General features: G+C 38.5%; 1 protein-coding gene and 1 pseudogene across 1 annotated transcript in view; both read right to left on the reverse strand.

The window, feature by feature from the left end:
- LOC131351867 (dynein heavy chain-like) overlaps nucleotides 1-376 on the reverse strand; it is an 8,185-nt pseudogene extending 7,809 nt beyond the window's left edge.
- dipk2ab (divergent protein kinase domain 2Ab) overlaps nucleotides 1-23,047 on the reverse strand; it is a 55,777-nt gene that overhangs the window by 1,299 nt on the left and 31,431 nt on the right. The window contains exons 3-4 of the mRNA XM_058399248.1: nucleotides 7,064-7,367; nucleotides 1-1,129 (exon numbers count right to left, since the gene is read on the reverse strand). The exon at nucleotides 1-1,129 is cut by the window's left edge and continues 1,299 nt beyond it. Of these exons, the coding sequence (XP_058255231.1) occupies nucleotides 798-1,129; nucleotides 7,064-7,367 (636 nt within the window). The 3' untranslated portion in view covers nucleotides 1-797. The remainder of the gene's footprint in view (nucleotides 1,130-7,063; nucleotides 7,368-23,047) is intronic.

Below are 23,047 nucleotides of genomic sequence, written 5' to 3' on the forward strand. Positions count from 1 at the left end.
AGGGTATGGCTGAACCATCCCGCCGTTTTAGTGTGTCCGATTTCAGGCAGAGTTTTGACTTGGACCTGGTGGTCATTCATTCAGAACTGAGAATCGTCCTGGATTATCCTTTGTAAAAGTGTCTGTTTGCCAGCCTTGAGCACTCGGGATGCTGAAATATTCAGGGATCGAAGCAACATATAGCCAGACTCTTTGGTATATGCAAAAGCAGAAACAGCTGTAGCTTGTTATTTAGTTCTGTACACCCGAAAACCCTCGCTTTGCTTGATTGCCAAACATCAGATGACTGGAAGTCTTGAGATTTAGTGAAGAGGCCTGGAGATGGGTTCCTCCTGAGCTGCTGTGTGCTGAATTCTCCAGCTGCCTTTCTGAGCATGCTCACGTCACATCAGGTCACATCACACCGAGCGGCTCTGTGGAAGAAAGTACGGCAGCTGCTGCGTCTTCTTTAAGACAGTCCAGCCTCAGAGATGAACAAATGATGAGCTCGAACTCTCAGAGCTGACACTGGGATTGAAAGACTATTCCACACTTTTCCATCGTCGAGCATGGATCTGGGGTCAAGTGAGAAAAAGTGTTTGTTTTTTTTCTTTCCATCCAATATGGAGCTCTTCATCCAGCCCTCATGCTTTGAAGTGAAATATAATTTCTTAAAGTCAGCAGGCTGGAACGTTAAACGGATCTCAGAGCTTGCAGACACTTTTCTACGTTGCTCCGAACCGGCTGCTCTGCCACCCAAAGAGCGAAAGAAGCCGTTAGCATCTCAGTACCCGCTCCCCGGGGGTCCGCTTGGGTCATTACCTGGCCGTGCCGCTGAGCTCGGTGAGATACTGACGGAGCTCTTTAGCGGCTGCGAAGCGTCCATATCGCATCTTGGGCTTGACGCACTCCTCCAGCAGGACGTCGAGATGCCCGTCTTTCCCCACGCTCGGTGGCGGATCGTGCAGCAAGCCCCCGGTGCTGCCTCTCCACGTGGCGTAGCGAGACAGCAGGTTCTGACAGATGGCATAATAGTTGTGGTCCACGGTGACCCTCGAGCACAGAGCGTCTTTGGAGAAAGAGAGGCAGGCCTCTTTATCGCACTCCTCGAAACGGCTCTCGTACCACGCGTCATAGTTCTCCGGCTTATCTGCGAGGAGAACGAGAAAGAAACAGCGGAAAGGAGTGAGTTAAGAAAGTAATAATAATCAAAGATAAACTGGTGTGTCAAACTGGAGGTACTGCTACCAGCATGATAAACACGGACATTATTTTCCTTTAATACACCACGTTTTATTCCTCTTATACCTGTGAGATTAAAAATACATACAGTCACAGCTTCACAATTATTGGCACCCTTGGTAAAAATAAGATGTTGCTAAGTGTCAGCGATGATTAAATTATGATTAAATCAATTTCAGAGCTGTGGAATTAAATCTAAACGGTTTTAGCGTGTCCGCTTTCAAACAGATCTTTGACTTCGACCTGCTGGTTATTTATTCAGAACCGAGAATCATCCTGGATTAAGTTCAGTCTTTCCAGGATCTGCTTGATGAATAGAAGCAATACATCACAGCACCGACTCATCTCCTGTAACGCTGTATGAGACTGAAGAATACAGAATCAGACTTTTAGATATTTCTTGGACTTCGGTGTAAACAGATCATTCAGAATGTCATGAATTTATTGACTGGTTAAGAATCTGTGCCTTGTAAAAATCTTTAAATCTGTTAAACAGCAATAATAAATCATGAATAAAGTCAATAAACACATTTAATCATGATTGAGGTCCTCAAATGCACCTCTGATCCATGCAACTTCTCTTCCAGATATGGGTTTAAACAGCCTGAGTGACGAGTGCAAAGAAATAACGTCTTCATAAAAGAAAAAAGGGAAATCAATAAGAGCGCTGAGCCCAAAAGCCTGTAATGCACTTCAGATCCTCCTTCTTTCCTTCCAAACAACTCGACCAAAATTCTCCCTTTCCCTTATCAATCAATCTCTCCATCCTGACGAGTGTAGACGAAGCACTGCCAAGTCCTCCACAGTCAGCCATTCTGTATATCTCCCACACAGGCCTGGACCGCAAATCTGCTTCGTTAGCCTCAGACCTACCACTGAGTGTAGGTGTGTGTTTGTGTCCCCTCAAGGATAATGATCAGAATAGAAACTAAAATCTGCAATTTTCTCCAGCTAAAGAATACCAGCGCTACTTAATTCCCCCTCCAACCAAATTTTGCAACCCAAATTTGCTGATTTCCAATTCAAACAAGCTCCAGTGTCAGACACAATCACAGCCAATATTCCAGACACCCCCCTAACCCCAACACACACACACACTCACTTCTCTCTAATCTGCACTTACACTGGAGAGGGTAGGGTGGGGTGGGGTAGGGTAGGGTGGGGGGTAATAAGAGGTGACGGAATAAAGAGGGAGCTCATATTTCTCCGGTGGAGAGAGTGGAGCTGCTCTACAGAGCTAAACTCAGTCACGGCTCAGGAACTTCATGCTTGGCCAAGTTACACGAAACATCCTGTTCTGAAAGATCTCAAACACCGGCGGTGGTCTGGAATCACTTTCCATCTCATATACAGAGAAAATCCTCAGTGCTGAAAGACCTCGGTGTCGAATTAACACCTTTATTCATCAAAGCTAGAAACTAATAAACACACACTGACAACACTGCAGCTGTACGGTGAGCTGATTCACTGCTGGACGGTCTGGAGCACTTCTGCAGCTGGTTTACTGAGCAGATGTGAACATGGTGTGGATCTGAACAAGCTTGAGTATGTGGACAGATTGGGGTTTTCACCCAATAGCAGGAAATGAACTATAAATTGAACAAATTCATATGCATGTTTACAGTCCTGTTTTTTCCCCACACAGTAAAATAGCATAATACATCACATGACATTTAAAACAAGACAGACAGACAGACAGACAGACAGACAGACAGACAGACAGACAGATAGATAGATAGATAGATAGATCAAAGCGATAAAAAACACTTATCTTAAATAGAAAAAAAAACTTACTGTTCTATCAAAACATAAAAAAATAAAAACATAAATAAAATAATAAATAGATAGAATTACTGTTTACTGTTTACACAGATAAACAAAGAAAATTAAACTTAAAATTAACTTATCAAAATACATAAATAAACAGATCAATAAATAAAAATAAATTAATTAATTAACAAAAAGACATGACTGTTAAATAAATAAATAAACAAACAAACAAACAAACAAACAAACGTTTTATCAACTGCTTTTTTTCTCCTTATTCCTGCAGTAGTACAACAAGGTGTAACTATAGAGACTCTAAATAAATAAAGACTTTCTTCTAGGCCACTGATCACGCCATTAACATGGCTAAGAACTGAAACACTGCCCACTTCCTCGTGTTTACATGACGGTGTTGAGGGAAAACGTCACGCAGTGGCTTCAGTACAGCAGGACTGACCATGCTGGACACATGAAGAGCCGGTAAAGAGGCCGTGTCCTTGTCAGTGAACTCTCTCCACATCCTGTGAGCTGGAAATACAGAGCTGCTTCTGTTCGACTGCTGGCAGTGAGACAAGACTGTGCTCAGGAGAGAGACTGACTACATGTTTCCCCTCACACACACACACGCACACACACGCATGCACACGCATGCACACACATGCACACGCACGCACGCACACACGCACACACACACATGCACACGCAAATATACAAACGCTCAGATGGCTGACATTCTCTCTTTCTCACACACACACATACACATCCTTACATCCTCTTTCTCACTCACACACACACACACAATCCACTCTCTCTCTCTCTCTCTCTCTCTCCATCACACACACATTTGCAAACATTCTTTTACATATAAACACACATGTACACTCTCTCTCTCTGACACATATACAAGCAAAAACATTCACTCTTGCCACACACACACACACACACACATAGACTGGCAAAAACACACACGGCTAGCTTGCCTCACACACATAAGCAAGACACTTGCTTGTTCACTCACACAAACTGCTAGCTTGCCTCTCTCTCTCTCTCTCTCTCTCTCTCTCACACACACACACACACACACACACATCTCCCACTGCCTGACTGCAGCATTGTTAATGTCTCTTATTTTAGAAAACAGCTTATTAGACTGCAATTTTTCAATACAGTCATGAAGTTTTACTGGTGAAACATTTTTCCCAGAATAAAATTGGAGAAACTAACTGGCAATACAATGCAACTGTGAGACAGCTCCATCAGTTTCACAGCTCTGTAACCTGCACAGAGAGAAATGCAGACGCCGTGAGAGACAGAGAGACAGAGAGAGAGAGAGAGAGAGAGAGAGAGAGAAACAGGGGGTCCAGGAGACAGGGGGAGAGGCTTTGTGAAATCCCTAGCCCACCTCTACACACATCTCTAGTGCAGATCCACAGCTCTGCTGCTATCAAAGCCTCAGCTGCTAAAGTACATGTCTGAAATCCTGCACAGGCCTCCAGGGGAACCGACATGTTTCGTGTGGGAAATAGGTAGCAAATGTTTAGGAAGCGGAACTCAGCGTGAAGCTCGACACCTTCGCTGGAACGAGGACGAATCGATGCATGATCTGGGAAAAAAGAAGGGGATAAAAAAGATTCAAAACTCGTCGCTCATCCAATCTCTCTGCCCGGTATACAACAGGACAACGGTCTGTGGATGTTCAGGATGTACATTATTTACTGTCCAGTGTCACCCAATTGAGGATGAGGTTCCCTTCTGAGCCTGGTTCCTCTCAAGGTTTCTTCCTCAAATCATCTCAGGGAGTTTTTCCTTTGTCGCCTCAGGCTTCTCATTAGGGATAAAATTTTTTTCTCCCCTTGTATATTTCTATAATTTTGTAAAGCTGCTTTGAGACAATGTCCGTAGTTAAAAGCGCTATACAAATAAACTGAATTGAGTATCAGTGTCAGGGGAGCTGTGGGTCACATGATGAGGGACGGACACTCTTAAATTTTTAATCATCATTTTAAACACGTCACAAAACCTTTCAATAACCCACAACTGCCTAGTTAAATACTGAGAAACTCATCCGTTATGCTAATAAACTGCCAAAGGCAAAGTGGGATTAAAAAAATCATATGCCAAATAAAATAAAATGATCTGAAATCAGAGCTCTCAGTTCCGTCCAACACCTAACCCTGAAGCTCAGCTGACTTTTTCCCACTTCTGTAAATTTAATAGCTGGAAATCTTGTTTAAGCCGTGCGGCTCTCAGGATGCCTGGTGTTCTGTTACTGTCTTTCAGCTGATGTTAAGTTTAATGATCATAATAAAGCAACGGGACTTGGAAAGAGAGAAAAAGAAAGAAAAAAGAAAAGAGCATGTCAGTGCTACATTTTCAAGAAAGAAAATTTTAAAAAAATCAACTGGAGTGAGTCCAAATGGAAAACACCTCAAATCTGATTCAATACAAAAAAAAAAAACCCAAAAAAAAACAAACACAAAACAACAAAACGTAAGGCACAAAATGAAACACAACACAAAAAGAAAAATAATATCTAAAAACAAAACAAAAAGCATAGAGCAAAACAAAGAACGCAAAACAGGGAAACTTAAACCGGGACAAAACAGAAAGCACAAAAGAAAACAGAAACAAAAAATAATAGAACTCTAAATAAAACAAAACCCAGAATGCAGAAAAAAATATAAACAAAACATGAAAACAAACACAATACACAAATTTCTGACTAAACAAAACAACAAAAAATAAACCTAAAAAAAACTAAACCTAAACTAAACCTAAAATATATATATATAAACAAAACCTAACAAAATACACAAAAAAACAGAAACAGGAGAAAAAAAAGAACTCTAAATAAAACAAAACACAGAATGCAAAACAAACTATTAACAAAACATAAAACAAACACAAAAAAACTGAACAACAAAACAAAATACAATTCGCAAATTCCTGACTAAACAAAACAAAAGAAACTAAAGCTAAAAAAATAAAAATAAAAATAAATAAATAAACAAATAGATAGATAAAATTAAATAAAATAAAAAATACATCAGAAAACAAAACCTAACAAAACAAACAAAACAAAAGTAAAACCTCCACAACACAAACACAACCTGCAGTGGGTTTTTGGGGATGAAACAGTTACACAGCAGCTGCTCTGGCAGGAAAAGATATGTGAGAGATCATTAAAAGTCGCAGTGAGGAAAAAACATCCGGAACATTCCAGAAAGCGGTCGAATTGGAAAACATGTCGGATCTGATCTGATCGTAATGTTCCACGTTTATAGCTGATCTCAGGAGAAAGAAGAATAAATGGCATCATCAGCACTGCGGCCATTAAAGTAACGAATAAAAAACACTCGAGATCACACTCGAAAGTAGGAAAGTAATGAATGATGTGATGGAGTGGAGATTAAAGCTGATTAATTTCTTCACATTTCTTCAAGTTTTAATTCATTAAAAACAACGGATCCTTCTTCTGATCAGTTTATAGTTACCTTTAATGATGCAGAACATCCATGAAGCATGTTGGTTTTTGTTAGCACTTACGTTATAGCAGCTATAAAACCTTCCCCTTTCACCAGCTTTTTAAAACTGAATCAGACAAAAAAGCACTCACAACGTCACATGACTGAGAACTCATTATGAAAAGCTAAACTTACTGACCGCAACAAAGCTCTGACACTGGAGACTCCTTCCTTAAATGTTAAATACATGTCTTCTTACAGAAAACGGAAGGCATATTAAAGATTTATAATCTGTTACTATAGTAACGATGATGTATTACAACGAGCCTGAGCTGCTGCTACAGAACCAATCAGAACCGAGAATTCAAACTAAAGAATAAAGCCTCAGTGCGAGTAAGACGTCAGTGGGCATCAGCGCTCAGCACTAGCAGATATTTGGTATTGAATAGATTGCCTTGTACTGCGCTGGTGCGCTCCGGAGAAAAACAAATCAGACCAGAGTGATTGATCGCGCCTCTAAAACACAGCCTCAGGCTACAGCTCAGTGCCTTTGAAGAGAGAAGTAGAAGAGCAAATCAGACTAAGAAGAAGAGGAAAAAAAACATCCTCACTCTGTTTGATGAGCCTCTTGTCGGCCACCAGCACGTTCTCGGCGTCCACCACGATGACCTTTCCGTCGCGAGGCCCCACGGCGAAGTTATCGAAGCTGACGTCGAGCAGGTACAAGGCGAAGTCGAAGTCGTTGTTGGTGAGCTGCTCAGCGATGTCCAGGAGCTGCTTGGCCAGGTCCACTCGCTTTTCCCACGGAGCCTCGTAGAAGTTCCACAGCTCCTCGCCCACGTAGTTCACGGCCACCACGCGCCCGCACGCACCCAGGTACTTCGCAAATGGCCAGCCCTCGTCCGACGGGAAACTCTACAAAAAAAGAAATAAAAAATACAGAGCCGTGAATGAACAATTTTTATTCCTGCACAAATTGACAAGGAAGCATCTGCTGCCAAAGAGTCCAGAAAAGACCAATTTGTACACTTTAGGATACTCCTAAAACAGGAAGAAGGAAAACTATTTCAGATATTTGACCTTGCTGTGATCTTGACTCTGTTTGGCTCAATTCCAAAAACTAATCTGTTGATTTACGATGTCTTGTTAACAAGAATCTTGGACAGAAGCATGGTTCAGATGCACAGATGGACATGCAAACAACACAGAGGAGGAAAAAAAATATATATATAAATGATGTGAAATAAAATAAAATAAAATAAAATAAAATAAAATAAAATAAAATAAAATAAAATAAAATAAAATAAAATAAAATAAAATAAAATAAAATAAAATAAATAAATAGCAATATATAAGGAATAACCCACTTGGAGATGTGTTATTAATGGAAAATAATCCACAATGTTTCACACTCATTTGCCAACAATGACAAATCAGACAAATTATTAAAGTGTACTTTTTATCCATTGCTAGTTATGTTTAATGGCATTGAATGCCATTAATGCCAACTTATCTCCTGTTCTCACTTAAGTGATAATCATTCTCTCTCTCTCTCTCTCTCTCTCTCTCTCTCTCTCTCTTTCTCTCTCTCTCTCTCTCTCTCTCTCTCTTTCTCTCTCTCTTTCTCTCTCTCTTTCTCTCTCTCTCTCTCTCTCGAATCACTGTTTTCTCTCTCGAAAGACAAAGGGTGGAAAAACGGCTTGTCATATTACAGAGAAAGCACAATTAGGGAACATTGTGCCCGTTACAAAGACCTGACACTGAAGACTCCTTCCATTAATTACCAAAACCTCATGATTAGTTTTGTTAAATAAGACTTATTTAAATCTGTTTATTATTGGTCCTCATATGACTCTTAATATAAGTTGTATACTTAACATATTAGTACAAGTGTGATTAAAATAAATCCACGATTTGCATCTGCACAAATGTCAGAGAAATAATCCAGCTCAAATCCAGGATGTCAACAGCGCTGTGGTCTAAAAATGAGCTAAACACAGAAACTGGATAATATTTGAAGATCTGAGCACAACAACACCCTGAAGATGAGGCAGAACATATGGCTAGCCGAGGGAGTGCACCGAGGTTAATTGCTGTACTCGAGGGCACGATTCTTGGACGTGGACACTATCGTAAAGAACATCTTGAACCATTTAAATGTGTGTGTTCACACCTGCTAGCGATGGCCTACGCCCGAGCCCCAGAGCGGACGCTTCCACTGGTCGAATTCTGTCACTAATTTAACCTCAGGCCTGAGCACAGCAAAGTCTAGAGACTAGGAAGAACATTTTCCTTTCACAAATTATACAGAACTATTCGATTTTAAACACTAACAAGTATTTATTTATTCAATTGTTCATTTTATTAACAATTACGTAAATATTAAAAAAAAATTCTTATATAAGGGCTATAAGAGAAATCGTCACATTCTAAAGATCCACTATTTACAGGAATTTCTGTTGCAGAATTATAAAATAAATAAATAACAAGCTTGACAAAAATAATTAATCTCAATTAATTTACTTTAGTTTTTATTTTTCTGAATGTCATGAACAGGAAGCATGTTGTGGCATGGGAGGGAGGAAGGAAGGAAAAGAAAGGAAGGAAGGAAGGAAGGAAGGAAAGAAAGAGAGAGAGAGAGATAGGGAGGAAAAGGAAGGAAGGAAGGAAAGAAAGAAAGAAAGAAAGAAAGAAAGAAAGAAAGAAAGAAAGAGAGAGAGAGAGAGAGAGAGAGAGAGAGAGAGAGAGGGAGGGAGGGAGGGAGGGAGAGAGAGGGAGAGAGAGAGAGAGAGAGAGAGAGAGAGAGAGGGAGGGAGGGAGGGAGAGAGAGAGAGAGAGAGAGGGGGGGGGGGGGGAGGAAAAGAAAGGAAGAAAGAAAGAAAATAATTTTGCAAATAATTTGCAAATAAATCTTTAATAAAAATAAAATAAAAGCCATAAATGAATAAAACAAGATTTTCACTTCCTTCCTTCCTTCCTGGATTGTTGGTTTATAATTTTGTGCATTCCTTCTTATTTATTTGTGAGCCTCATTTCATTCATTATTATTATCATTATTATTTTTTTTTTTTGTGACTCGTTTACTATTTATTTTTTTACGGACCACATTTTCTTATTTTCATGGAACGCACGCCATCCAATTACCAAATTATGCAACAAAAATGAGCACAGTCCTGTTCACACACCATTTCCTCCACGTTTTTCTTAAAACTGTCGTCACGCCACATTTTTCATGTAAACACAAACACACGTTTACACAGACACAGTGCCGAGCGGTCGCTTTATAGACTTTTGGTGCGTTTTTGTGAAATAAAATCGTACGACAATTAAATGAGGTTTTGATGGATTTCTTGGTATTGAACTCAGATTGTTGGATTGTATTGTTGGTGTTCTCTTCAGTTCTGCTGCTTTTTCCTCCCATCACTGCACTGTGTGATATCTATTTGGAAAGCTTTATAGGGTTGTCAGATTTGGATCAATGATGACTTTGAAGTCCATGATATTTTAGGAAAAAATAAAAGTATATGATAGACAGAAAGTGTTAAAAAGCTAGATTTATCAATCAATCATTTGATATATATTATCTTTTTTCCCCCCAAAAGCCAAAACACTGAGTTTGTGCCTGTTTTTGTTTTGTTGTGTCCATGTTGATGATTGAATGTCTTCGTCATGTTCCACTCCACAGTGGTGGTTAATATGAAGCTCATATGAAAGTAGACACTCAGGATTTCAAGAATTTGTAGTGTTTCAGAAGTATTTCTGTTTTTCCTAGCCTATTAGGGACGATATATTCATAGACAAGTTCTGAAAAACAAATAATGGTTATTCTTCTTCAAAGTAAATGTTGATATCAAACTCTCCGAGATGTTCTCCAAGTGCTTGTTCATCTAAAAAGCAGCTCAAATTTCATCTTCAACCAGTAAAATTCTGTGTAAGGTTCTCCAACAGAGGGAAAAACACACGACTAAAACACATCACCTGTGAATCTACATGGTTTAATTGTCCAATCAACTAATAACAAACACGGACCCTCTTCATCTCCGAGGGGAAATTATCCCAACCTGGCAACAACACATCCATACATCATTACGAGCAGATCTGAGCTGACGCGACTGATTAAACAGAACCACGTTAGATCCCAGTGTGTAATTATCAATTAAGACTCTGTACATAGCTCTCAATTGAAATCATCACTACCAAGAAGCACAGTGTTTACGGTGATCCGGAGTTAGACGCAAAATAACCAGAGGATCTCACAAAGAGCCAACGGCTGGTCAGATATCCAAGTGCTGCACTGGTACTGGAGGAAAATGGAGCTTGAATCATTTTTTTTTTCTATTTTCTATTTAGTAAAAAAAAAAAAAAAGGATTATCAAAACAAAGAAAAAAACAAATATATTTTTTTAAAATAATAATAAAAATAATAATAATAATAAAATGTAACGAATAGTTTAAATAAATATGTATGAAGTTATATCCTATCTACTACAGTAAAGACAAGGAGACATTTATATTTAAAAAAAAAAAGAAAAAGAAAAGTCAAGAGATATTAAAACAAAACATCTAAATTAGTAAGAAAATATTTAAAATAGTAAATAAACAAACTAATTAGGAAAAAAGCTAATTCAGCTGGTGAAAAATGTGAAGCACATTTTTCACTAGCACCTACTCAAGCAGTGGATGTGAAGAAATAAATAAAAACTGCTATTTAAGTGGAGGAAAAATGTCAAATACTGCAAACAGTTATTTATTATGAAATCTCCGATTTTAAAAAGCTCCGACTCTAATAAAAGAGAAGCGTGAGAAAATGTCAAAAGCAGATATTTGAGGTGAAGGTGAAGAGTCATTCGAATCCGCTGCAGTAGAAAGGACATGGAAAGGAAAAGAAAGAAAAGAAAAGAGAGAAATATTTAAAAACAGCTACTTTAGCAGGTGACAAAAAAAGAGAAATATTCACGAATTAGCCATGTTCATGTGTAAAGAGTGCAAAAGTAATCTGTTAGCAGGGAAGATTATGTGAGAAATAATTAAACCTAGTGATTTTAGTGAGAGGTAAAGAGTACAAATGCATTAAATAAACTGCAACTATTTAATTATATGTTAGTTGAGACATATTCATTAAGTCCAAACTTTTTTTAAAGTTGAAAGAAAAAAGTGCTTTCTTAAGAAAATGTGATAACTGCTGCTTTAATGGATAAGAGGATAAGACCAGGGAAGGAAAGGAGGGAGGGAAGGAGGGAGAGGGGAGGGATTGTGGAAAGAAGGAAGGAAGGAAGGAAGGAAGAAGAGAAAGGAAGGAAGGAAGGAAGGAAGGGGAGGGAAAGGAAGGAGGGAGGGAAGGAGGGAAGGAAGGAAGGGACCAACAAGGTTTGAGAAAAATAAAAAATAAACGGTGACAAAAAGGTGAGAAATATTATTACACCAGTTACTGTAGTGAAAAAGCCCAGTCATTTAATATAACAGTAAAGATTCCTGTAAATATTTTTGACTAAAACACACACACACAGTTAAATGTTCTCAGCCAATCAGGATGGTTTATATGTTTAACTTCTTGAAGAAGGCTCTTTCCTGTTCTGCTGGAGTGAAGGACAATAAACCCTGACACTCTCTGCTACATCAGATTTAAGGTACAAATATACAACACTTCTGCTTCAGTCTCCTCTGAATCAAGCAACCGGAAAGGTCAGAGCACACTAATTCATTTTTTTTTAAAAAAATCACATTACGATCATTGTTCCAGACTTCCAAAAGCAGAGGTACACACAGGCAATTTGTAAAGCAGAGGTCAGTAATTGGCTTGAGTGAGGCCTGCTGTTTGCATCGCCGCTGCTGAATCACTCGCTAATGAGAGCGAACGGCGAAGGTGCACTCAGGGTTTCAGAAAATACAAGAGCTGGCACTGCGAAGACTGAAGCTGGGCATCAACGCACACGTTGTATACTTTAAGTTGAATATATGCAAAACTAGTCCGAACCGTTCAAAACTACATACAGAAAGAGTCTTGTTTAAAAATAAAACTGGTAGCTAGTTATAAGTTAGCTATAGCTGCATTCACATTGCTAGGGTTTGTTTGTTTGTCTGTTTGCTTGTTTTGGATTAATTATCCATGAACAAGATCAGAAACATGACTGAGGTCGAGAGTGTAAATACAGCTAACAAGTTATTAGCTGTAATTATAATAAATAAATAAACATAAATAAATTAATTAATTAATTTAAAAAAAAATTAATAAAATAAAAAATATACTGGATGTCCGAAAAGTGAGCAATTCAAGTCTATGCAATTGTTTGTTTGTTTATTTATTTATTTATTTATTTTTAGGTAATCTATCTAACTTGCTAAAGGTTAAATTAGATTCTATATGAATTCAACAAATTTAGAATTTAGCATCACTTGCTTGCTCTCTATAAGACGAGAAGAGGAAAAGGAAGGGTTTCCTTCTGTCTTCTCAGGGAGTTTTTCCTCATCGTGGTCACCTCCGGTTTGCTCATTACTGATCTAAATCTACATCCGGATTACTCTGCACAATACCTATTATTCTATACAAACAAAACCGAATGGAAATGTAGTCATCTGAGGATTTGATTAAGACGTGAACAGCGTTTCTGTATGCAATTTCAACATCATAATAAGTTGTCTTTCAGCAGGAAGTAAACAGGTCTATGTGCTCAGTCTGAGAGTTACCTACAGAGCAGAGAGTGTGAATTCGTAAGAATAATGAGCAGGGATTAAATGTACATAAACCCATTTTCATGAGGAAGACTAAAGGCTGAGCAAAAAAAGTCTCTCAAAATGATAGATAGATGTGTGGGTAGATTGGATGGATGGATGGCTGTGTAGATAGATAGATAGATAGATAGATAGATAGATAGATAGATAGATAGATAGATAGATAGATAGATAGATAGATAGATAGATAGATAGATAGATAGATAGATAGATAGATAGATAGATAGATAGATAGATAGATAGATAGATGTGTGGGTAGATTGGATGGATGGATGGCTGTGTAGATAGATAGATAGATAGATAGATAGATAGATAGATAGATAGATAGATAGATAGATAGATAGATAGATGGGTGGGTAGACTGGATGGATGGATGGCTGTGTAGATAGATAGATAGATAGATAGATAGATAGATAGATAGATAGATAGATAGATAGATAGATAGATAGATAGATAGATAGATAGATGGGTGGGCAGATGGGTGGGTAGACTGGATGGATGGATGGATGGCTGTGTAGATAGATAGATAGATAGATAGATAGATAGATAGATAGATAGATAGATAGATAGATAGATAGATAGATAGATAGATAGATAGATAGATAGATAGATTAGATGGGTGGGTGGGCAGATTGGATGGATGCATGGATAGATAGATAGATAGATAGATAGATAGATAGATAGATAGATAGATAGATAGATAGATAGATAGATTAGATGGGTGGGTGGGCAGATTGGATGGATGCATGGATGGATAGATAGATAGATAGATAGATAGATAGATAGATAGATAGATAGATAGATAGATTAGATGGGTGGGTGGGCAGATTGGATGGATGGATGGATAGATAGATAGATAGATAGACAGACAGACAGACAGACAGACAGACAGACAGACAGACAGATAGATAGATAGATTAGATGGGTGGGTGGGCAGATTGGATGGATGCATGGATGGATAGATAGATAGATAGATAGATAGATAGATAGATAGATAGATAGATAGATAGATAGATAGATAGATAGATAGATAGATAGATAGATAGATAGATGGCTGTGTAGATAGATGGCTGTGTAGATAGACAGACAGACAGATACATAGACAGATAGATAGATGGATAGATGGGTAGATGGCTGTGTAGACAGATAGATAGATAGATAGATCTTTATCTATACTTTTTGTCAGTAATAATAATCCATTTATAATCAGATCAGTTATGATTATTGCCTCGATTCATGTCGGTTGTTGGCTTTTAAATCAATACATCAATCCTGCAGTACGGCCCGTTATCTTTTCTTTCCTTTTTTTTCCCCTGGTTTCTGGATCTACTTAATACCGATGTTGAGAAATTATGAAATTAAAATACAAACAACTTGTAGTCACACATACAGAAGGCCAGAAATTAAAATATGAAATTAGAAAGTAAATGCTAAAGCTCACATGCTGGAAATGTTCAAGACTCTGAGTTTGATGACAATTATCCAACACGTGGAGGTCATTATAAATAAGCCACAAAATAACTATATATTATACATTTCAATATTGTTTATTATTTATTTTAGTGCTGGGTTTTCTGTCCTACATTCTCTCCTTCTATCATATGACTGAAATTTATATTTTCTCTCTCCATTTCATTTCACCATGAAATTCATCATTTCCTTTCCTTTTTTTTAAAGTTTTCAATTTTAGTAAGTTTCTCATGACTATTTTTTCCCTTTAATCCTTTCTTTCGTCTTTCTTTCCATGCACCGAGTCTGCTGTCGAACGTTTTCCCAGTCTGATATTCAATTTAGCCACTACTAATCTTCAACAGAAATATGTGCAGGGGATGGGGGAAAGGAAATGATGTCAGATTATGTTGGGGAAAAACATGAGAAGGAAAATAGATACTGAATTTAATAATAACAAACGTTAGTAAAGTTGATAAAAGTGCCCTTTAAATATTTCTCTCTTTTTTTTTGGTAAAATAATCTCCCATACAAACAGAGCACTAAATAATTCTAGATTTGATACTGAACATGAGAAATTCTCACAATTCTGTCAGACTTCCATGATATACAACCTAAAATGTCATGAATAAAAAAATTGTTATCGAATATTTCTCATTAGTATTATATTAATATTTCGCATTATTATCTATTAAAGCCTACTTCTAAAAATATTTATTTATTATAATAATGAAATATTTATTTATAATAATATATAATTATCTGTGTAATAATAAATAAATAAATAAATAAATAAATAAATAAATAAATAAATAAATAAAAATTTAGTAATAATTTAATAATAATAATAATAATAATAATAATAACAAATAATAACAGGGGCCTTTCTGTGTGGAGTTTGCATGTTCTCCCCGTGCCTGCGTGGGTTTACTCCGGGTACTCCGGTTTCCTCCCACAGTTCAAAAACATGTACATTAGGTTGATTTGGTAATTCTAAATTGCCCATAGGAGTGAGTGTGAGTGTGTGTGGTTGTCTGTCTATGTGTGGCCCTGTGATGGACTGGTGACCTGTCCAGGGTGTACCCCTGCCTTTCAGCCCAATGTGTGCTGGGATAGGCTCCAGCAGATCCCCGTGACCCTAATTAGGAATAAAGCAGGTATAGACAATGGATGGATGGATGACATGATCTGAACACATTTCTAACTTCCTCGTCTGCTAAAAGAATTTTCTCAATATAAAAAGAATAAGCTGAAATCTTTCCTATACATGAAGAAACATTCCTGTACAAAAACACCCTCCTAAATGGTTTAACAACAGTGAAAGCAGTCAGAAAACTTTACTGTCAAAAATATTCTAGATTTGTTAAAGTGTAAGCCATCGTGATCGTTTATCCATGTGATTTATAGCAGTAATCTTTTTGTCATGGAGAGAATAGAAATTCTGAAGATAAATGGGAAAAAATCTGATTAGTCGAAGCTGTCACAACAAACATATTAACCACACACACACACACAAAGAGAGAGAGAGAGAGAGAGAGAGAGAGAGAGGGAGAGAGCACTAAGGAAGGAGGGAAGGAAGGAAGGAAGGAAGGAAGGAAGGAAGGAAGGAACGAAGAGAAAACTCTTTCCTGTTCTGCTGGAGTGAAGGACAATAAACCCTGACACTCTCTGCTACATCAGATTTAAGGTACAAATATACAACACTTCTGCTTCAGTCTCCTCTGAATCAAGCAACCGGAAAGGTCAGAGCACACTAATTCAAAAAAAAAAAAAAAAAAAAAGACCTATGATGTTTCATTATTTCTTTTCCACAATTATAACATGAAAGAGTGAAGGCAATTAGATATAAAAGAACACAAATTAGAGCAAAATAGACGGAAAACAAATACATTAACCCAGCAGCCCGATGAGCCCTGAGGCAACACGGTCAGCTTTATTCAATCAAAGCGCCACTCTGTTTCTAATTTCTAGCAAGAATCCTAGCTTTATTGCAGGTTCTGAGGGTTGCAGCCACAGGAAGGTAATAATCACACGCTTTTAGTCTTTATTCCGGATTAATGACCCAAAATGAGCTTTGGCGCTATCGACATGCAGTGTTACAAACTCACACACAGTAAGGGGGCAGGAATTTAATGGGCTTCTACAGTGGACGGTGTAAGTATTCACCCCCCTTCAACTTTTCCTCTTGTTTAAGCCTTATAACTGTCTGATATAACTGATACATTCAGTACCAGGTTGTATCAGTCAATGCCAGTGATTTTGCAGAAATTTTTGTCATTATTATGTCCAGAAATGCTCGATTTTGCAGTTTGCAAAGCATTTTTTGCTTTTTTTTGGTGCAGTCTGCTTGGATTGTATCACCAGCACAGGATTCATCTTTTAAAACACCAGTGCACAAAGCAAGGTCCATAAAGACATGGATGAGTGAGTTTGGTGTGGAGGAACTTGACTGGCCTGCACAGACTCCTGACATCAACCCCATAGAACACCTTTAGGATGAATTAGAGAGGAGACTGTGAGCCAGGCCAAAACTGGGACATCTGCCTTTACATGCACATGAATGTAATATGGAGTTGTCCCACCCTTTACAGCTATAACAGCTTCAAATCTTCTGGGAAGGCTTTCCACAAGGTTTAGGAGTGTGTTTATGGGAATTTTTGACCGTTCCTCTAGAAGCGCATTTGTGAGGTCAGGCACAGTCTCCACTCTAATTCATCCCAAAGGTGTTCTATGGGGTTGAGGTCAGGACTCTGTGCAGGTCAGTCAACTTCCTCCACACCAAACTCACTCATCCATGTCTTTATGGACCTTGCTTTGTGCACTGGTGTGCAGTCATGTTGGAACAGGAAGGGGTCATCCCCAAACTGTTCCCACAGAGTTGGGAGCATGAAATTGTCCAAAATGTCTTAGTATGAAGCTGAAGTATTAAGAGTTCCTTTCACTGGAACTAAGGGGTCAAGGCCAACCCCTGAAAAACCTGACCTGAATTCAATGATTTAGAGGGGTATCCCAAAACCTTTGGCAATATAGTGTATGTAATGACTTCCTATAAGAGCTGTGCTCATGTTCTGACACATGAAAGGAAAAAGGGATTTGGCTGAATGCGTGATGCGATGACGTCACATGACACATCTCAGGTTTGAAAGCAATAAAATCCTGGAAAGACTAAAGAATGTCCGGAATTTCTGTAAAATCACTCAAAATATTGACTAAGGGAGTAATATAGTTTAATATAGTTTGTGAAATTATTAAAAATAAACAACAGAAAAATTGGTAAATTTGTGATTGCATAAGTATTCGCCCCAATTGCTGTGAAACTCCTAAACTGGTTCCGATATCATTAACCTCATGAAACAGTCAGCTATACAATCACATTTGTAAGTTGTTACCATAGCAACAATATTGTACAAGACTGAATGCATTCATATATGAACGAACAGATTCTGGCAAATCAGGATGTCTATTATTAAGTATGCATTATTTAGAAGTTCTATATTATGATAAATATTGTAGTAACATTTCTGGCCATTTTTCCCAGCTCTCTGTAAACGTTATTGTCATGTACAGATTTCATTTTCAGAAAGAATTAGCTAAAATTTTATTTCTCTGAGTTTTAGTTTCTACACAGCTGCACCCTCACAGCAACAATATCTTGCTCGTGTGCATCTCTCCGTCTGTCTGCTTTAATCTCTGAAGTGCACTGAAGCAGGACAGATCAGATGTTTTAAGTCTTTATCAGAGGCCTCTGAAATAGGACGGGGCAGGGCAAAGATAAGATTGAAAGAGTACAAACCCTCATCACCACCAAAGACACGCTATACACACAACACTGTTTTACTTTCTCTCTGCGTTTCCCGAAGTTCAGTCCTTTAATAGCTGTACCAAATTAGCTCTGAGACACTTAAAAGCTCAGAACAGTGTAACATGATTAATTAGAAATCAGCATGAGGCAGAGCAAAGGAAGGAAGAAGACAGAGGAGTAAGTGAATGAATGAGAGTGAGTGGAGGAAGAGGGAGTGTGTGAGTGAGCAGGGGATTAGTAAGTGCTCTCTCAGAAGACTGGATCAATCGGTGGGGAGTTTCTAGGCTCCTGCTCACTTGACTGAAATGCATAACATTAATTAATTAATATGTTTCTTTGTTTACTGCCTATTTCCACTTCAAGGTTGAGCAGAGGATCAACAAGAGACCAATGACAAATAATGATAAATGGTGACAAACAACAGACATATTAAGCAACATTCAATAAATGCTATGTTACCCACAAACTCCTGCTCTTGCCATTCAGAGTCCTACGAATTCTTACTATTGTTGTCCTGAGGCTAACAAAATCCTGCACCTGGCATCCAGATGCCTACAAACTCCAGCTCTTGCTATCCTTGAGACCCACAAAATCCTACTATAGCCATCCTATGGCCTACAATCTCCTCCTTTTGCCATCCTGAGATCCACAAACCCCTTCTTTCGCCATCATGCAGCCTACAGACTCCTAGTACTGCCTTCGTGTGGCCTACAAACTCCTACTACTCCCTTCCTGTGGTCTACAAACTTCTACTTTTGTTATCCTGAGATCCACAAAGTCCTACTTTTGCCATCCTGAGGCCTACAAATTCCAGCTCATGCCATCCTGTGGCCTAAAAACTCCAGCTCTTCCTGTCTGTAGGCCCACAAGCTTATTTCACCCCAAGGCCCATGAACATACCCTAAGGCCATTCTGAAACATTCAGGCCCTGGCTCTAGCCAGGTGTTGCTCACAGCTCGCAACTTCAGCTCTTGCCATCTTGAGGCCCACAAGAACCTGGCATCCTAAGCCCTACAGTACTGTGCTCCTGCCATGGTGAGGCACATGGGATCCTTCTCTTGCTATCATGAGGCCTAGAACAGATCCAGGCACACAAGATACTGCTCCTGCTCTCCTGTGGCCCAAAATGCCCTGCCATCCTGAGGCCATCCTAACATCCTGAGATCAGAATACTCTTGTATGTATCTGAGCTTCCAAAGGATCTTGTTTCACTCCATTCAAAGACCCACAAGCTCCTGCCACACTGGACTGAGCCTCAAGCCATACTGACTCACAAGGGTCAGAGTCCTTCTCTTGCCATCCAAATCCCCACAAGCTCTTGCCATCAAGAGGCCCACAAGGTCCCACCCTGCACCTGGATCTTGGACCTACCATTTTGAACCCACAAAAAAAAATCCTGTCCCACTTCATTTTAAGACTCACACACTGCTGCTTTCACTATCCCGTGGCGGTGCGTCCTTATCTCTAACCCGCTAGACATTAAGGCTCTGATGTCTGAAAATCTGCTGAGACAATCTATATTGCAAAAAAAGCACTATACTAATTGTCTTTTTGAATAAAAGTGCCTGTCAAGTGTGTAAATGTAGTTTAGCCTCTTTTTAAGGCTTCCCACGTTTCTACCTGTCTGACATCCAAATGATTATGCAGTCGAAGATTGTGAGTATGGTACCCAAGATGCCAGATGCTATTAACTAGATGTTTGTGTAGTAAGACTCAAGGTTATAAATTAAATTTTACCAACTGGGGACTTCATGACTGTGAATAGCCTTGTAATGAACTGGCTATCTAAATGACATAGCCAAACTACGAAACTATAATAGATGGAATATATAGAAGGTATAAAAGGAACTCCTTTGTTTTATTAATAAGGTAAAATGTTGACAGGGGAATCAGAAACAACAGAATTTGATCTGTCTATCATTAGTCAGTCAATGGAGCTTAAAATTGTACTTAAAATTTTTTTGGCTAGCATAGAAAGCTGTCAATCAATCTTGGGGGTGGGACTAGACCCAGAGGCCCCCCCACTTTTTTGAAAGTGACCTCAGCAACATTCAACTGCATTTTCCAGTAGCCAAGAAAGCAAATGTGCTGAACACTCCTTCTGTTTCTGATGTACTTGATACGCTAGCTGGATGACATTGTTCCCCTCCTGGAGTAATTCATGTTAATAGAGCTATTTGTTATTTATTTCAAAATGATATTGTCTCCACTCCAAATTGTGTAGTTTACTGGAATAGACTGGTCACCAGATTTAAATTAGAAGGCCATCTGGACTCCAGCAAACAAATGTTTATTGGTAAACAACATGAAGAAAATGACTAAAGTGTACACGATACAACCCAGTAAATCATTTTCTTGGCAAATTCAAAAAGTATATTAATCAATTTTTTTTTTTATTGACTTGTTAAGACTTTTCTATTATTTTGGCATTGATCATGAAAGCAAATGTTGGAAACATTTGACTAGATATATATATAGATATATATAGATGTATATATATATATATATATATATATATCTATACACCTATATATATATATATATATATATATATATCTATACACCTACCTAATATTGTGTTGGTCCCCCTTCTGCCGCCAAAACAGTCCTGACCCGTCCTGTACTGTGTATTCTGACCCCTTTCTATGAGAACCATCATTAACTTCTTCAGCAATTTGAACAACAGTAGCTCGTCTGTTGGATCGGATCACACGGGCCAGCCTTCGCTCCCCACGTGCATCAAAATGTTCACTTGCTGCCTAATATATCCCACCCACTAACAGGTGCCATGATGAGGAGATCATCAGTCTTATTCACTTCATCTGTCTCTGGCCATAATGTTATGCCGATAATATTATTTATTATACATATTATTATGTAAATTATATCACAATTTATACGTCCGCAAAAATAAATCGCAATCCCGCACGCAACTTGCAACTAGTTTTGAAAACTGTCCGGAAAATACGCCTCGTTTCTGTATCTAATTTGCATGTTCGCATATTCATGAGCTTGAGATTTCTTGAACGTTAAATTCCAGGCGCTTCTATGCAATTTTTGCTGTTTAATTAAATTTTTTTGTGAACCGATCACAATAAGCAGTGTATTATTCGTTATAGAGGTGGAAAAAAAATAAAGGTCTCCAAAAAGCATTTCGACTCGTGTCAAAATGTAGCCGTGACAACACGGGCAATTACCGTGACGTGAAAATGCACCATTGGCAACTATCTAGTACACATGTGTGGGACTGTTCAGGCCTTTTTCTGTCATCAAACCCCCTCTAAAGATGCGTTTATGCAAATGAATCATCATCCGCACACTTCCACGCACTCCTCGGCGCTACACACCACAGCACGCTTCTGTACTTTTAAGGAAGCTTCACTTTAATTGTGTTTCTAAAAAGTCAGCACAGTTGTGTTCAATGCTTGACTTGCTTAACCAGTCGAGCTTTCCCCATCCCCTGTGCACTTTAAACAGCAAGTCATTAATGCCGGCAATGAGGCGTCCAAGCGGCGGGATAAATTAGAAAGCAGAGTAGAACACACTCGATCAACTATGGTTGATTAATGAAAGAATAAGCCGTGGGGAGGGAGGGGGAGGGGGTTCAGATGCTGCATATTTAGGATGGTTTTTAAGATGATGTATGTAAAGGTGCAGAAGAAAACAGAACTCTGGTTAAATCAGTTTTCCAACACAATCTCGTGAGCGCACACACACACACACACACACACTCTCCTTGAAATGTAGGGCTGTGGCATTCAGGAGTGCTGAGGATGCTGAATCGCTGAGAGAGCGTGAACCGATACAGCAGCGTCTCTAAGCGATCTGAGGGAAATTTCCATTCCTGTCCTCTCTCTCACACACATACACACACACACATACCTTTTTTTCATCACTGTACATCTCAAGAGTTTAGGACTGTCAGAGCGAGCGTTTGCAGTAAAAGTGGAAAGACTCTGCGCAACTTTACTGCCCGTGTATCGCCCACAAAGGAGTTGAAGGCTTCGAAAATATATAGTATCTAGGATTTATTGCCATATTTCTTTTATTCTCAATTCATCCTTGTGGAACAAATGCTTTGTTACAGTTCAGAGTTGCAGGTAATTCAATCTGATCTCATGAGATAGGCATCTGAAAGGGATGATGCTGCAGGCAAGACAAGACCTGAGTGTTTTATAGCTTCCGCTCCAGCTTTGAGGAAATACTGACAGTAATAATGTATAACACAGCATATCTATCAGGAACGGATAAAAAAAAAACGAATGAATTGGGCCTTTTATTTATTTATTTTTTTAATGTACCATGACTTACAAGATTAAAAAAAAATGTGTCAAAGTTAAATGAAAGAAGCAATCTGAATTCATTTCAGAAGCAGTGCATTTATTCAAACACATTCCTGAAAGTAATGAAGGTGAACCCGGCACTGGCTGGACGAGCAATGTGGAAATAATTTAGAAAGAATTTTTAGGAGAAAGGTGGTGGAGTGAATGAGAGACCGAAAAAATACAAGAGGCAAAATTAATAAAAAAAAAAAATAAAAAAAAAAGGGAAGGAAGGAAGAGGAACGGTGCCTTAAAGTTCACTGGCTGCTTCGGATGAGCGTCGTGTCTGCTTT

Source organism: Hemibagrus wyckioides, linkage group LG01, assembly GCF_019097595.1.
Source record: "Hemibagrus wyckioides isolate EC202008001 linkage group LG01, SWU_Hwy_1.0, whole genome shotgun sequence".
In the NCBI taxonomy this organism is placed as follows: domain Eukaryota; kingdom Metazoa; phylum Chordata; class Actinopteri; order Siluriformes; family Bagridae; genus Hemibagrus; species Hemibagrus wyckioides.